Source organism: Poromitra crassiceps, assembly GCF_964638095.1.
Source record: "Poromitra crassiceps genome assembly, chromosome: 2".
Lineage (NCBI taxonomy): Eukaryota > Metazoa > Chordata > Actinopteri > Beryciformes > Melamphaidae > Poromitra > Poromitra crassiceps.
In genome coordinates, this window is record NC_139624.1 from 110280561 (window position 1) to 110296559 (window position 15999).

At 41.4% G+C, this 15999-nt stretch overlaps 3 protein-coding genes across 3 annotated transcripts in view; 2 read left to right on the forward strand and 1 right to left on the reverse strand.

The window, feature by feature from the left end:
- Window positions 1-118: 118 nt before the first annotated feature.
- Window positions 119-6561, forward strand: psme2 (proteasome activator subunit 2). The gene is made up of 11 exons (XM_083655872.1): window positions 119-288; window positions 1216-1248; window positions 1341-1403; window positions 1509-1595; window positions 4247-4295; window positions 4395-4492; window positions 4764-4832; window positions 4943-5010; window positions 5620-5674; window positions 5962-6048; window positions 6157-6561. The coding sequence occupies exons 1-11, from the start codon at window positions 241-243 to the stop codon at window positions 6235-6237; spliced, it is 738 nt and encodes a 245-aa protein (XP_083511998.1). The 5' UTR covers window positions 119-240; the 3' UTR covers window positions 6238-6561.
- Window positions 6562-6586: 25 nt separating this feature from the next.
- Window positions 6587-9071, reverse strand: lsm5 (LSM5 homolog, U6 small nuclear RNA and mRNA degradation associated). Its single transcript, XM_083655878.1, has 5 exons — window positions 9007-9071; window positions 7810-7905; window positions 7641-7668; window positions 7459-7531; window positions 6587-6881 (listed from the first exon to the last, which is right to left on the reverse strand). The coding sequence occupies exons 1-5, from the start codon at window positions 9050-9052 to the stop codon at window positions 6849-6851; spliced, it is 276 nt and encodes a 91-aa protein (XP_083512004.1). The 5' UTR covers window positions 9053-9071; the 3' UTR covers window positions 6587-6848.
- Window positions 9072-9720: 649 nt separating this feature from the next.
- The window catches only part of LOC310772290 (E3 ubiquitin-protein ligase RNF31-like), a 50454-nt gene continuing 44175 nt past the window's right edge, over window positions 9721-15999 (forward strand). Inside the window, exons 1-4 of the mRNA XM_083632053.1 lie at window positions 9721-9868; window positions 10657-10862; window positions 12271-12417; window positions 15313-15468. Of these exons, the coding sequence (XP_083488179.1) occupies window positions 10659-10862; window positions 12271-12417; window positions 15313-15468 (507 nt within the window). The 5' untranslated portion in view covers window positions 9721-9868; window positions 10657-10658. The remainder of the gene's footprint in view (window positions 9869-10656; window positions 10863-12270; window positions 12418-15312; window positions 15469-15999) is intronic.

A 15999-nucleotide genomic window follows, 5' to 3' on the forward strand; every position in this document is an offset into this window, starting at 1 on the left:
TGGAATAAATTGTGTCTGGCGTCTGGTGCGAAAAGGTACGCCCACTTCAATTAAAGTACGCCCACTTCAAGAGTCATCCAGGCCAGAGTGCCAGAGTCTGATCAAATCGAAAGTAAATTGCACGAAGGAGGAAGTAAAGCACACACAAGTCGTGTCTCCTCTCTTAAACTACTGGCTTATTTTTTACAAACCAGACATATTTATTTGTCTCTTACTGGAAAAAATAAAGCTGCAGTCATCATGTCAAAGACGTCGTTGCTGAAGATAAGCCGCGCCAGCCTAGGGAAGGTAAGTTGACTTGTTATTGTAATTATTATTATTAGATACATATTTGTGCTCAGAATGTACATTACAGATCATTTCAAGTAGCATTTATGTTGAATTTCTTACACACATGTGGTGAGAAACAGACTTTAAGGACAGAGTTATGGAAAGCCCCTTGGAAAACGAAAGTCAATCAAATACGAAACTGGCAGTCAGACTGAAGCGCTGTCGCAACGTTATAGTTATTTTGTTATTGACCAAATTGCATGTACAAACATAATGGTTTTGAAATGTTCACAATTTATCTTTTCACCGTCATTTTTGTGTCGAAAAGCCAGGCAGGGTAAACACAGGTGCAAGAAACAAGAGATTGAAATGTCAAGTGTCTTTACTTTACAACAATAATATTCAAAGATAGACAAACGCAACAATAAATTGTAGCACATTTAAAGAAAATCAAATCACAAACAGAGCAAATCAGAGGGAACACAGAACCAGACGTGTTTGGGCACAGACAGCTCATACAGACATCATTTTGTCCCTTAAGGGGAAATTTGCTTTCACAACTTTCACTTTCGGCCTCACATAAATGCATGAATACATACATATAACCGGCGACATGTAACAGACCCAACGTGTAACACATATTGGGTGTTCTGTTCAGTGCCTCAATTGCAAATGGATCAAAGCTCTTTAGGAAATGCTGTCTAGGTAGGGTAAGACAGAAAGAGAGAGAAAAATATTGTCTCGAATCCAAGCCAACGGTGCTAAGGTAGGTAGAAAGAGGGAAATAATATTAAATATGACAAAAAACATAACTTTTTTCTAACTTTTGTATATTCTTCTAGTATACTAAATGTTTCATTGTATTTTTATTTTCCAAGACTTTAGGAAGATACATGTTCTGTCATCATGATTTGTCAGTTTATTTCACCCTATTTGTTCCCACAGGTGGAAAGCTTCCAGCAGTCGCTGTATCATGAGGTTTGTTGGAGAAAAAGACACATTTATTCAAATCAGGCAGCCATTTTTATATTTTTTTAAGATTCCACTCTTCATTACTTCATGTTTTCCAGGCAGAGAATCTGTTCTCCAACTCCATCCCGCTGAAGATCATGCTGCTGGATGCTCTGCTCAAGGTCAGCGTGTGCAATGTGACATCACACATAGCAGGGCAGGGTCATGTAAGACACACCTCAGTGGCTGACTGTATTGGTGCTTCTTGTGTTGTGTGTCTCGTGCAGGAAGACGTCCTCAGCATCACAGACATGTCCTCCCTCCAGGCTCCGCTGGACATCCCTATCCCAGACCCCCCGGCTCCAGAGGAGGAGGTGAGACACACCTGAAATAAAGAGGTCGTGCCTGGGTTGGGATGCAGAGTTTCATCGTAGATAACTGGCTCTTGCTGAACACTTTTAAATGCCTGTGTGGAAATCAAAGCCTTGGTTTTATAGCCGGAGAGAGCAATATAAACAGAGTTCTTCCAGTTGAGAAAATGTCAGATGCCTTAGTCCAAATGCAACATACTGTATCTTCTTGTTGCTGCATTATATTCTGCTCTCTCTCCTGCTCCTGTGGGTGGAGAAACTGCTCTCTCTCCTCAAGATTCAAGATTCAAGATTTTTATTGTCACTCCATGGTGTGAAATTCTTGTGCTGTGGACTCCGTTTACAACATAGTGCAAATACCGTAGTACAAATATAACAGGGCATATGGGTGCAAAAACAACAAGAGACACAACAAGCAATAAGGCAGTATAGTGATAAGACAAGTCAGAGACAGTGGCATATTCACTGCACATAGGTGCACGTGTCGGGTGCATACTTTAGACGTGCTTAAACATTTTAAATTCTGCGTATTTGACCTCCTGCTCCTGTGGGTGGAGAAACTGCTCTCTCTCCTCTTCGATGATGGATTTCTCCCTGTGTGATTGTTAAACATCTCTCGGTGCAAATGGCGTCTCTAGAAAGAAGCACTCACTTTTTGATTTTTTTTTTTTTTTTTAATAATTCTTTCCCCCTGATTTTTTATCCCATTTTTATCCGCCATTAGTGCTAATTTAATTTATTTATCCTGGTTGCTACTCCACCCTCTGCCGATCTGGGGAGAGCCGAAACTGGCTCCATGCTTCCTCCGAGACATGGGCAGTTAGCCAGCCGCTTCTTTTCACCTGACAGGGGAAGCTTCACCGGTAGGACATAGCACGTGGGAGGTTCACGCTATTCCAACCAGTTCCCCTCCCTCCGAACAGGCGCCCTTAACGACCAGAGGAGGAACCACATTAGCACCACCGTACCCCCCTCTTTGATTTGACTTTTTGATTCTGAGTGCCGCAGGGATGATGTATTTTTGTAGGCCAACCCGGTAGTTAGCATCGCGCTGGGTTCCCTCGTCTCAAAGTCAATGTTTGTTTGTTTTTAGATTCTTTTGGTGGCATTTAGCCTTTATTTGATAGTAGGCAGACAGGAAAGGTGGGGAGAGAGAGGGGTTATGACATGTGGCAAAGGACCACGGGCAGATTCGAATCTGGGTCGGCCGCGCGAATGGACTAAGCCATTGTGCTATGCGCTGTACCAGGTGAGCCACTGGGACGCCCTCGAAATCAATGTTTTTTGTTTGTTTTTCGTTAGATGCCTGAAATAAGGTCTGTGGCTAACAAAAGTTTATGATACTTAGATAAGAGGTTTTGTTCAGCAAGATAATCTTCTAAAATCAGGGTTGCCACAGACCTTATTTTATGCATTTAAGTGAAACCCCCATGTTAAATCCCATAGACTTTTCCACTGTGGAACCCAGAAGTAGACTTCCGGACACATTCCTGCGGCTCTCTATTGGCATGCAAGTTAGGTTTTTATTTAGGAACAAATCATGTTTTTCTCTTCATGTCAGACAGAGATTGGTAGAAGCAACATTTCTGCCTGTTCTTGATTATGGTGACGTGCTGTACATGAATGCCTCAGCTCACTGTCTTCATATGTTGGATACTGTGTATCATGGTGCTTTGAGGTTCATTACAAATTGTAGAGCCCTCACTCATCACTGTACATTGTACTCAATGGTCAATTGGCCTGCTCTGTCGACTCGCCGGCTTAGTCACTGGTATGTTTTTATTTATAAGGCCATTCTCGGTAGACTTCCTGAGTATTTATCAGTCTTTCTGTCCCAAAAGCACTGTACTTATGGCTTACGGTCTCAGGACGTTTTGCTCATGACTGTCCCTAAAGCTCGGACAGAGATGGGCAAAAAGGCCTTTATGTTTTCTGCACCATCCTCTTGGAATACCCTGCAGAATGGGCTTAAACTATGGGACCTAGTTACCCTTAGTGAATTTAAAGGCATTGTAAAGTCCCTGGAATTTGATTCTATTAACTGTAAATGTTTTAATTGATGATTCAAATGTATTTTTTCCTGCACCCGTACTGTATTGCACTCTCGAGCTTGTTTGTTTTCTTGTTTGTTGTCTTGTTTAAGTTTTACTGTTTGTTGTGTCTGAAACTATGTAGCTGCAGCCATTCTTGGCCAGGTCTCTCTTGTAAAAGAGATTTTAATCTCAATGAGACATACCTGGTTAAATAAAGGTTAAAAAAAAAAAAAAAATGCGCAGCACACAATTGCTCAACTTTGGTCGCATCACTGATGACATCACAATTTGTGAGATTTGGTCCTGTCTCTTTTATATAAGATGATTTGGTCAATAATTATGTCACAGATGATGTCACAATGCCTATGACATCATCAGTGATGTCACTCGCCTATAAGATGATTTTGGTCAATAATGATGTCACTAATGATGTCATAGGCATTGTGACATCATCGCTGATGGCATCATCCAATGTGGGACAAAAATTTAAACAGACACTTACTCAAACACACACACACACACACATATATATATATATATATATATATATATATATATATATATATATATATATATATATATATATATATATATATATACAATGCATAATTTTCTTCACAGGAAATGGAGACAGACAAGAATGAAGATGACGAGAAGAAAAAGAAGAAAGGTAGTGTTGGCAGGTTTCCTCCAGGTGGAGAGGCAGTGTGTGTGCATGTGTGTGTGATGGGTAAATAAAAACATCTGAGTTCTCCTCCCTGTCCCGCAGCTCCAAAATGCGGCTTCATCAAAGGGAACGAGAAGATCGTGAAGGTGCTGGACCGAGTGAAGCCAGAGATTGTTGCACTAAGAGAGGCCATCATCACCGTAAGATACAAACAAAACTGGTGGATCACTTGCATCTCTTGATTTACACTTTCTGCTGTAAAACAAATAAGGTGGATGGATTCGACACAGAATTGAGTGAAAACCGAAATGTGGGGAGAAGAAAATCCTGTGTAGCAATCATGGCATCGATGATTAGAGTAGACGTGCCTTTGGTGTTTGGTTTTTCCCTCTTGGATTTACTTAGTTATCTAATTTCTATCTAAACTAGACTGTAAAATGATCATGAACTCACCGCTGTTGTGTGGCTCAGGTGTCCTGCTGGATTCAGCACCTAATCCCCAAAATAGAAGATGGAAATGACTTTGGAGTTGCAATCCAGGTAAACTACCTGACAAAAGACAACACCATGTGTTTGAGTAGCAGCAGCACACAGTTTAGTCAGATATTGGATTGTTAAATGTTGTTTTTGTTTGTTTGCTTTTACCACAGGAGAAAATCTTGGAGAGAATCACAGCAGTGAAGACCAAGGTGGACGGCTTTCAGACCAACATCAACAAGTAAATAAATAACACCTTCCACCAGCTGCTAGTAAATTTAATCTAGGTCAGTGATTCTCAATGTGGGGTTCGGGGACCACCAGAGGTTCTTGAGAGAATTCCAGGCAGTCCCCAGCAAATTAATTAATTGATAAAATTTGGAATTATTTAATTTACAAGAAGTTAACACAATTAGCAGTAGATGATTTGTAAATTTTGCCTGCCCCTAAACCCCACCACAACACCAACTAACGGCACTTTGCCTGCCCGGTTTTGTTGATTTGGTCATTTTTCCTTGATTGACATAGTTAAATGCTTTCATTCTTTGTCTGCTTTGTTTATTGTTTCATTTTGAAAATTGACCGGGTGCTCCATACCATTCCTGTATGACTTCCTGCCCGGCTTGATCTGCTCTGTGCAGCTTGACATGGTTGATTCCACCAGACTCACCACAGCACGTTTCAGATGTGTCCCAATCATCTATCTAATAATGCTTATGCTTAAAAAGTGAAAGTGTGTGGTACATGCTGGCCTGGGACACAGCAGCCGCTGTGGCCGGTTGACAGAAGATCAGTTTACTTTGTTGCTGTCAGTACAGTGTGACTTACAGAAACATCTGTTGGACTGCAGGTACTTCTTAGAGAGAGGAGATGCTGTCGCCAAGGCCTCCAAAGAGACGCATGTGGTAAGTCTGAATGTCTGCTAATGTTTTTGTCTTTGAGATCTGTAATAAATGCATTGTGAATTGAATTGGAATGACAAAGCAGACTTGAATTCCATTTCTAAGAGTTCAATTATCAAATACATTCAATCATAATGTATGGATTACCATTACATGCTGTGTATCAAATACCAGCTTAAAGGTTCCTTTAACCGGTTTATTGATAATATAGAACACTGTTGTGTGAAGATATCTGCAACACAAGTTCCTGGTATATTTCTGACCCCTCCTGCTGTAACCTTCTCCCCCAGATGGATTACCGCTCACTCGTCCATGAGAAGGATGAGGCGATCTACTCAGAGATCAGAGTGATCATCCTCGACATCCGTGGTTTCTATGTAAGTCAGCCGGCCGATAATCAGTGTGCGCGCGTTAACAAAGCTTCGTCAGACGACAACAATTACATCACTTCAACATTCTGTTTAAATCCGTTTACCGTACTCTAGGCTGAACTTTACGATATCATCAACAAGAACCTGGAAAAAGTGACCAATCCAAAAGGAGAGGAGAAGCCGTCCATGTACTGAAGTAGGAAAGCTGCTGTACTGGTGGTACCACAAGACAGAATCCTCCACCTCCATTCCTCTACTCAGCTGTTTTTCACCTGGTGCGTTTCATATCAAATCTCTCTGTTCAGTCATACTGCATGGTATGTGTGAATCAGTCATAAAACAAGTTTCAGCTGTTTTCTTGTTCAAATCAATAAACACACATCCAACAAATCAAACTGGATCAAGGCTTTTGTCACTGCTGTTCCACTCCTGAGTGATGCTGCTGTTGTGTGAAAACACTATTAGAAGCTTATTATACTTAACATTAAGCGAGCCAAGCTGTATGACAATGATGAATGAAAGTAATAAAGTTGGTTTGTCAAATTGTGTGAAATTCTGTGATTTATTCATAACAAAAACATCTGTCTTGTAATGTGTGATTTGTTACACAGGTTTCAAATCTATATATTTTTTTTACACAAATACCCATCTGGGAAACGTGTTACAACAATCTTTTTTCAAATGCCAAGAACAAGAAAGACGAAAAATAATAACCATAATTAAAAAAAAATCAACTAAGGAACATAATATCGGAAAGGCATGTATCCACAACACAAAACTGTCTCAGCACAACGCTAAGCCTCATTTCATACTTCAGGTCCTTCTCCTCCAGGTATGAGCTACAGGAAAAAAGAAAAAACAGTGTAAGAAGAAGAAATACAATTCAACACAAAGTTTTTAATACCTGCTGAGAATTTACAGTGGTTGCATTTTCCAGTGGGGTGTGTTTTTGCTGGGATTGGGGGGTTTAAGTTCTCGAAGATAATAATTGTTAATAATTTGTTGTGAGGCTATGAGGGCAAAATCAGTTGTTTCAAGTCTATGCTAGTAAAAAAAAAATGTGGAATGTACAGTGCATACGAGGATGGGTCTTCATTATGACGACATCTCCTGTTCAATGGTTTCTTTGGTGGGCAAGGTGTTTTTCTCTACTAGTCTATACTAGTATGTCTCTCCCCTGAAAAACTACTGATTTTGCCCTCATTACCTCACAACAAAATTGCATTCCCAACCTGTGGGCCAGGGCCCAGTGGTGGGCTGCCAAATCATTTGCAAACATTACGAATGTACTATTGCAGACAAGCCCTCACACACCTTATGGTAAAAATGGTAAATCGCCTGCATTTATATAGCACTTTTATCCAAAGGACTTTACAATGAGTAGGTACAGTCATAATATGGACACTATCTGTGTACCATGGTGATGTTGTTGCCATTGAGAAGGATCTGGTCCAGTTTGGTTATCCTTCTTCCCTCTGGTGTGATTTCACTGCATCACAGATATGTAATAGGTAAAAGTTAATAAAACGGAATAGATAGAAGTCAGTAGCTGGCTTGAAAAACACGATTCCATGTGTTGGAAAAATATGTGTACTTACAATTCTGTCACATCCTCTAAGACCATATCTAAAACACAAAGTTAAGGACAAGCTCTGGGACAACTGGAATAATCATACAACGCACTAAATAGGATATGCATGTTATGTCAAGTTGCATCACTACATGTTATGTAATGGCAACGTGCAGCCCATAACCTGGGAAGGATACTGACAAAGTCGTCGAAACCCAGCAGGGTGCCGACAATCTCCTTGTCGGTCTTCATGACGATGTGGATTCGAGAGCCAATACACTTGTCCACAAGCTCTGGAACACAAAGATAAATAATGGATTTATTTGACGGGTAGATTGAACATTTAGTTAGAGCTAGGGTTAGCTAACACAGTTCTCATTGTGGGGTCCAGGGACCACCAGGGGTCCTTGGAGGGATTCCAGAGCTTGTGCTTTTCTTCTTTTATATGCTTTTGTCTACTTATGTCTTCTGTACTATTGCATGTGTTTGTTAATGTTTCACATAATCAACCTGCCAGGGACTGCAGATGAAAATTAGCCTGTATGGCTAAATCTGGCACATTTACATAATGGACTCACGTGCTCATGTTAATTAATGTGCATTGTCCCTTTTCTTAAATAAATAAACAAACAAACAAACAAACAAACACAGTTCTCATTGTGGGGTCCAGGGACCACCAGGGGTCCTTGGAGGGATTCCAGGGGTCCCCAGCAAATTAAAGAAATGTTAAACTTCACCATTGCAGTATTTAATTTACAATAAGTTAATGTAACACAATTAGAGAATGTTGATGTTTTGATCTTAGTTTCTGTTATCTCTCTGCCTACAATACAGATAGTGATGGGATTCTGCCCAAAATCACATCCGAGAATCAAAAATATTCTCACATTTGACAAAATCTCATCAAATCCTAGGTAATGTATTACCCTCAGGCTCTTTCTATGTTTGTCTCAGGACTTCACTGTAGTAAGAGCCCTCTCATGGACCATGCGATTTTCCTTAGACAATCTGTGGTCCCGATATGAAAAACGTTGAGAATCATTGAGCTAACCTCAACAACACTTGGAAATCTTTGGAAGCAACTGAATCAAACACACCATAGCTAACGTTACAACAGAATATAGATAGACTTCCTAAATGTGTACTTTCTGATCACATACAGTAAAAGGAGTAATTGAAGTGGTACTAGCAAAGGCAATAAACAGCATTCTGTAGCTATGGATGCTGTCATCATGTCTGCCGCCTGGCGTGATGCTAACGTTAGCTAGCGAAGCAAAACAGAGCTACCTAGCCTAAAAGTCTACCAACGCACGCAGAGTTTTAATACTGACAAATTATTGTAGCTACTTGTTATCAAAACAGAACACAGTTTGCGTTATTTGTCATTTACGAACCAAGTGGGAGCAGCTGTGATGGGTTTGTTGCTGGTGTAGCCGCCATATTCAACACGGGTGAGGGGTGAACAGTCAGAACCAATCGAGTCGAGAGAAGAACGTCAGCTGCCAGGCGAAAGCAATCAAATCTAGAAGCAGTCGTCCAGTCCAAGACAAACCCAGCAAACCCACATACAGTCCGCATGTCTGGGAACGCCCACAAAATGTTGAACGCCTGGCGCGCGAGTGGGGTAAAACCGCCCATATATCTCATGGGCTGACTCACCAAAAGACGGTGCTGCGACTCTAAACTACAGGTTTGGGGGTTAGAGCAGAACACAAGACGTCTGCTCAGATGTGCGTTTACTGCGGTGGTTAAATCCCCGATCGTGTCTGCCTGGGCTGGGCTATCAGCTAAATTCTAACTTTACTGAATAGATAGAACGGGGGTTTTTACCCCACCCTGACCACGCCCCCAGCCAGGCTGAGCCAGCTAAACCAGCGCTTGACGAGACGTGGCCTCAACCTATTGGAAACGAAGTGAAACTAAACTGAATTGAAAACAAAAATGAAATGAAAAATAAAAACTAATGACAAATACAAAAATATAATAACTGGTGCGTGTGCGCGTGCGTGCGTGTGCTGAGTCCGCCTCCAATATGTGAGCTCCCCCCAGTAAACACCTCAGCAGCAAATTTCAATTGCCCGACTTCACACCAGTCCACCAGTTCCGTGTGAAAGCTCGCCCACCGACTCTACGTTAAAACCGTAGTAACGTTAGTTAGTTTTAATGTGTGATGTGTAATGGCACATTATTTATCTAAACATAAAGACTTTCTTCGGGGACCGGGATAACGGAGTAAGCGTAAAGACGATCGGGCAAGTATGTCACGCCACACTAGTTAACTTTCTGTTTCCCCTGAATTCGTGTTGCCAGGTTAGCTTGCTAGCTTACTGTAAAGTCAGGAGTCTCCAAAACAGTTTCACACCCAGAGCACGCAAACAGATGAGACCACACAGAGACTATAGACTTCCATTTGATAAGATGTATTCCCAACGAGGCTCATCTGAGAAGATTTTCTGTTGTTGTTTATGATTTGATTTGAGGTATTTGGACAGGACAACCGTGTAACGTTAGGGCGCGGAGAGTGAAATAAACTATGCTCGATACAGTTTCGTTCTCGTCATGCTTAAAACTTCCAGTGAATTACAAAATAGTACTAACTATTGCTGATCTTGCTGGGGACACCCTGCACCCCCTAAAACAGTGATTCTCAGCCTTTGATATTACATTATGCCATGGACCCCCATTTGACGAGATATTTTGTCTAGGACCCAAATCTTTTTATTTATTATTATTATTATTATTATAATTGGTATATGATTTTATCCAGAATTCCATGTTATTCCATGTTCTGTTGTAGGTAGAGAGATGACAGTGAAACTAAAGATCAAATCATTCTTCTACATTCTCTAATTGTGTTAAGTTCTTCTAAGTGAAATAATGGTTAATTTAACAATTCATCAGTTTGATGGGACGGACCCCACATTGATATCCACTGCCCTAAAATACCCTACTTTGGGAACTACTGGCTTGTTGTTGTTTTTGCCTTAGGTAGCTCTAAAACATCGCCCTCCCTTGACTTGTGTGTCGTCTTCCCCATCTGGCAGAAATGAGCTTGAGCCCGCCGTCTGGCCAGCTGGAGGAGGTGAGGAGGAGAGCCATGTCCCAACTGTCGTCCTCAGGCTGTGCCCAGGACGCGAGGGCCGAGGTCCAGGCCATGGCCAGCCTCCCTCTGCCTCTGTCCCACAAGTACCGGCACATCACAGCCGAGGACATGCTGAGGGACAACACAGCAGTCCACAGCAGACCAGAGGCAAGCTTTTCTCTCAACATGGATTACATGTGAATCTGATGCTACCTGCGCACCACATATATTATTTCCTTCAAGGGTATAGTTTTCGTCTCATCTTTGGGTGGGAAACACTTTGGATCAAACTCTTGAGAGAAAATCACAATGGCATCCTATGCCCGTAGTAATAGCCAGAATGCAATGTTTTCACTCACGTCATTCAACAAAAGTTAGACATTTATTTACATGAGGAAAGTAAACCGGTATGGGAGAAAGGAGCGAAGAGAATTATTGGTCGATATGGGAAAACATTGCTAAACAGCACTCCTGATCTGAAGGGTAAGCATTATAGGGATACATGATATTGGCTTATTTGCCGATATCCTGATATTTTCCAACTCTTTTAGCCAACTCTTTTTTCCACCTAATTTCAGAGAACATTAAGTCTCTCCTGTAGTGGAATTAACACATTATTATGCCTACTCTTATCGTGATGGCCAACTGGCAGATGCAGATAAGAACAAGCACGCACATCCAGGCCAGATAGGGCAAGTGCTGAGCCGAAAGTGAACAAAATATGAATAGGAATACAACATCTTGTAGACTAAGTTCAGTTACTTAATTAATTGCACAGAGGTAACGTTTTGATACGAGCAGTATGTCTGCATGAAACGTGACCTCTTTGTTTACAGAATTCAACCGTGTACAATATGTGTGTGTGTGTGTGTGTGTGTGTGTGTGTGTGTGTAAAATATAATTTATAAAGAATGAGGAGGATGGGTTGGGTGAGGCCGCAGTCCTTACAGGCAATGTACACCAGATGCGTTATGGCTGCGTTGCGGATCCGGCAAAACTGTCGGATCGATTCTCGCCCATGTTAATTGATGGGCAATACATGCGGTACGGAAAAATTACGCACCTGTTCTATTTTTGTCAGATCCCGCATACATCTGACAGATTACATGAGTGTGGGTCTGTTCGCAGCCGTACCGGAGCCGTACCGCATCTATTCCGGAGGTGGTGTACATTAGCCCTTAGTCTCCTGCCTCACCAAACCCATCTCCTCATCCCTTATAAATATATATGTGTATATGCATATATGTGTGTATATATATATATATATGTACATGTATATATAGTTACAGAAGCACCCCTCATTTGTCAGATACACATTTGCTTAGTAATGTGAGATGCCCTGTTGACGATATATCCGCACTCACTCCTTTCCGCTAACATCCAAGCCACACACAACACAACACACGGCATGGCTACATCAGAACCTGTGTAATGGTAAACGCCATGCACAGACACACAAATACACTCACTCTGATCAGCTTAGCCTGCACAGAGACATTTTTATTTCACTGCATTCTTTACATAGGCATAGCAGCTTGGATTAGTGCACTAACCCAGCTGCTCATCTCTACCTCAGGCTGTGGAGTCGTTGAGTCGACTGGCCAAGGCCCTGAGCATCCTGGAGAAGTACGGCTGCAACCTGACCAGCCCCACTAGGCCTAGATACTGGCGCAGCGTCAAGCACAACAACCCAGTGTTCAGGGCCACTGTGGACGCCATTAAGGTGAGGAAAAACCCTGTCTAGCTCTGTGGTAACCTGTGATTAGTTCAGATCTTCCTATTTCACATGGGGCTTTACCGAGTGGGGGGGGGGGGGGGGGGGGTGTAGGGGGATTATAGAAGTTTTTTTTTTCAAACTCATAAGCAGGCAGAGCTGCGGATAAAAGAGGGGCATCACTATATAAAGTGTGTAAAAAAGGGGGGCGTGTCTGACTGTTATCAACACAAATTGCTTTACTAAAAGAAGGGTGAGAAGTCTAAATCTACAACCAAAAAGGCTACAAATTAGGCCCAATGATAGCAGGGTATCCGCGGGTTCTTGAAAAGTATTAAAAGTTGATAAATCATTTTAGGGAAGATTAAGGCCCTTAAAAAGTCTTAAAAAGTCTTAATCGCCATTTGATGAGGTATTACATTTTGTAGCTGATTGTCTTAATGGGAATATATCGTTTCATATCGATCGCAGAGCCCTGAATTGAATTAAATCAAAATCGTTGTAGTAGACTTTGTGATATCAGTAAATATCGTATCGTTGTCCAAAGAATATATATAATATCGTATCGTGATGAAACTTGTGATTTACACCCCTATCAATGATGTGATGAAAGTGGCATTGAGGTCTTAAAATATATTATTGAGGCATTGAGGTCTTAAATATATTATTGAAAAGGTCTTAAATGGGTTTGAACTTCAGGATTCCTGCATATACCCTGGATAGTTAGCATTGGGCACTTGTATTCTTCTTCTTCATATCTCCTTGTGTAAGATATATCGTACCAATCCAGTGCTGCTGCTCACTTGCTAACTGTAGAATTGTTTGTATTGGGCAGCTTCCAGGTGTGAATGTGTCTAACTGGAATGGTGTGAGTGTGAAGCACATTGGATGAATAAAGGTTTAAAACAAAATATTTATTTATTTTAATATTACTCCTCATCCGCAATATAATATATGTAACAGCTAATATAAACCAAATAAATTGAAACCAGGAGTCCAGAGAATGTATGGTTTTTAATATACTTCTATAATACACTTCCTGGACTCCTGGTTTCAATTTATTTGGTTTATATTAGCTGTTACATATATTATATTGCGGATGAGGAGTGGTAAATTCCATTCTCTAACACTACCCAACCACCATTCATTCATTATCATCTGTAATAAGAAGTAACTTGCTGAGGGCGGCTTGTATTGTGCAGAGAAGGTCTGAAGGTCAGCCTCATCTAGGTTAACTGTCTCATGCCTAGTCTCTCAAGCCAGTCTGTCTCTTCCACAATCTTTGAATACTCCAGAGACAGTCTGTATTTCAGCCCGACAGCGGAAGTTGTCATCTTCCAAAGAAAAAAACCCGCTTCAGACCGGGAGGATGCCTTGTTATTTTGGTGGATATCCTGCCTTATTTTGACCGGATGTCCTGGCTTATTTTGACCGGATGTCCTGGCTTATTTTGACCGGATGTCCTGCCTTAATTTGACCGGATATCCTGTCTTATTTTGACCAGATATCCTGTCTTATTTTGACCGGATATCCTGCCTTATTTTGACCGGGTATCCTGCCTTATTTTGACCGGATATCCTGCCTTATTTTGACTGGATATCCTGCCTTATTTTGACCGGATATCCTGCCTTATTTTGACCGGATATCCTGTCTTATTTTGACCGGATATCCTCTTATTTTGACCAGATATCCTGCCTTATTTTGACCGGATAATGCGGATATCCTGTCTTATTTTTACCAGATATCCTGCCTTATTTTTACCGGATAATGCGGATATCCTGTCTTATTTTTACCAGATATCCTGCCTTATTTTTACCAGATATCCTGCCTTATTTTGACCGGATATCCTCTTATTTTGACCAGATATCCTGCCTTATTTTGACCGGATGTCCTGTCTTATTTTTACCAGATATCCTGCCTTATTTTGACCGGATATCCTGCCTTATTTTGACCGGATATCCTGCCTTATTTTGACCGGATATCCTGTCTTATTTTGACCAGATATCCTGCCTTATTTTGACCGGATGTCCTGCCTTATTTTGACCGGATATCCTGTCTTATTTTGACCAGATATCCTGCCTTATTTTGACCGGATGTCCTGCCTTATTTTGACCGGATATCCTGTCTTATTTCGACCGGATATCCTCTTATTTTGACCAGATATCCTGCCTTATTTTGACCAGATATCCTGCCTTATTTTGACCGGATGTCCTGTCTTATTTTTACCAGATATCCTGCCTTATTTTGACCGGATATCCTGCCTTATTTTGACCGGATATCCTGCCTTATTTTGACCGGATATCCTGTCTTATTTTGACCAGATATCCTGCCTTATTTTGACCGGATGTCCTGCCTTATTTTGACCGGATATCCTGTCTTATTTTGACCAGATATCCTGCCTTATTTTGACCGGATGTCCTGCCTTATTTTGACCGGATATCCTGTCTTATTTCGACCGGATATCCTCTTATTTTGACCAGATATCCTGCCTTATTTTGACCGGATATCCGGTCTTATTTTGACCGGATATCCGGTCTTATTTTGACCGGATATCCTGTCTTATTTTGACCGGATATCCTGTCTTATTTTGACCGGATATCCTGTCTTATTTTGACCGGATATCCGGTCTTATTTTGACTGGATATCCTGCCTTATTTTGACCGGATATCCTGTCTTATTTTGACCGGATATCCTGCCTTATTTTGACCGGATATCCTGCCTTATTTTGACCGGATATCCTGCCTTATTTTTGTGATCAACTTTGAGAGCTGCTGAAATACAGATGGGTAGGCAGGAGCGTTTGTAAATTGTGGGAGCCAACTCATCTGTTTTGAGAAAGTAGCTCATGTCTAATTTGAATAATCAAGAACAAAGATCTCAACTCTGACTGGCTGCCTTCCGCAGGGTGGGCGGAGAGTCCTGTACCTCTACGGCTACACCAATCAGCAGTTTGATGGCCTCAGTTTCCCTGATGATGTCGCCGACCCAGATGCTGAGAAAGTTGCCGCGGTGACGATCGAGGTCATGACCCTGCGCTTGGAGGTGGACATGCTCATCAAGGTGAGTGTTCAGTGGATGCGTCTGCAAGCTTCTTCGTAAGCAATCCAAAACATCTGTGATGATGGTCACAGGGTCCCACTGGTCCTTGAAATCCTTGAAAGTTTGTGAATTTGAGGGGGGGAATCAAGGCCTTGAAAGTTTTTGAAAACAGACATGGGTCATTTAAGTTCTTTTAATATTGTCTAATGTGTAACACAGCACAGTTGAGAAGTGTTCACACATTCAAGCCTCTCTCTCCTTTTAATTGTTGTCTGTGTGAGGTTCTGTAAAGCCTGCTAGTTCTCATTAGAAAACATTCTCAGTGTTCAAAGTAACTTGTAGCAGTAATCATCCTTGATCCATGTCTCAATCTATGCCCGTTTGGGTCCTTGAATTTGAGGGAATTGGGCCTGGAAATCCCTTGAAAAGACCTTGAATTTGATGTTTAAGTAGGTGTGGGAACTGTGTGGTCAGCTCATTGTGTGAGGTTAGCTACTGTATTCGCTGTTTCATTTCAGTCCTCCCTTATTCCTCTGTGGGTTGTTTGTTTGT

Excerpts from the sequence above, each read along its gene's own strand:
- lsm5 (XM_083655878.1), bottom strand. The coding sequence starts at position 9,052 with ATGGCGGCTACACCAGCAACAAACCCATCACAGCTGCTCCCACTTG. Across the intron at positions 7,669-7,809 it reads GGGTTTCGACGACTTTGTCA|ATATGGTCTTAGAGGATGTG; the intron begins GTATCCTTCCCA and ends TTTGTGTTTTAG. Across the intron at positions 7,532-7,640 it reads TTAGAGGATGTGACAGAATT|TGAAATCACACCAGAGGGAA; the intron begins GTAAGTACACAT and ends TCTGTGATGCAG.
- psme2 (XM_083655872.1), top strand. The coding sequence starts at position 241 with ATGTCAAAGACGTCGTTGCTGAAGATAAGCCGCGCCAGCCTAGGGAAG. Across the intron at positions 4,296-4,394 it reads CGAGAAGAAAAAGAAGAAAG|CTCCAAAATGCGGCTTCATC; the intron begins GTAGTGTTGGCA and ends CCTGTCCCGCAG. Across the intron at positions 5,675-5,961 it reads CCTCCAAAGAGACGCATGTG|ATGGATTACCGCTCACTCGT; the intron begins GTAAGTCTGAAT and ends CTTCTCCCCCAG.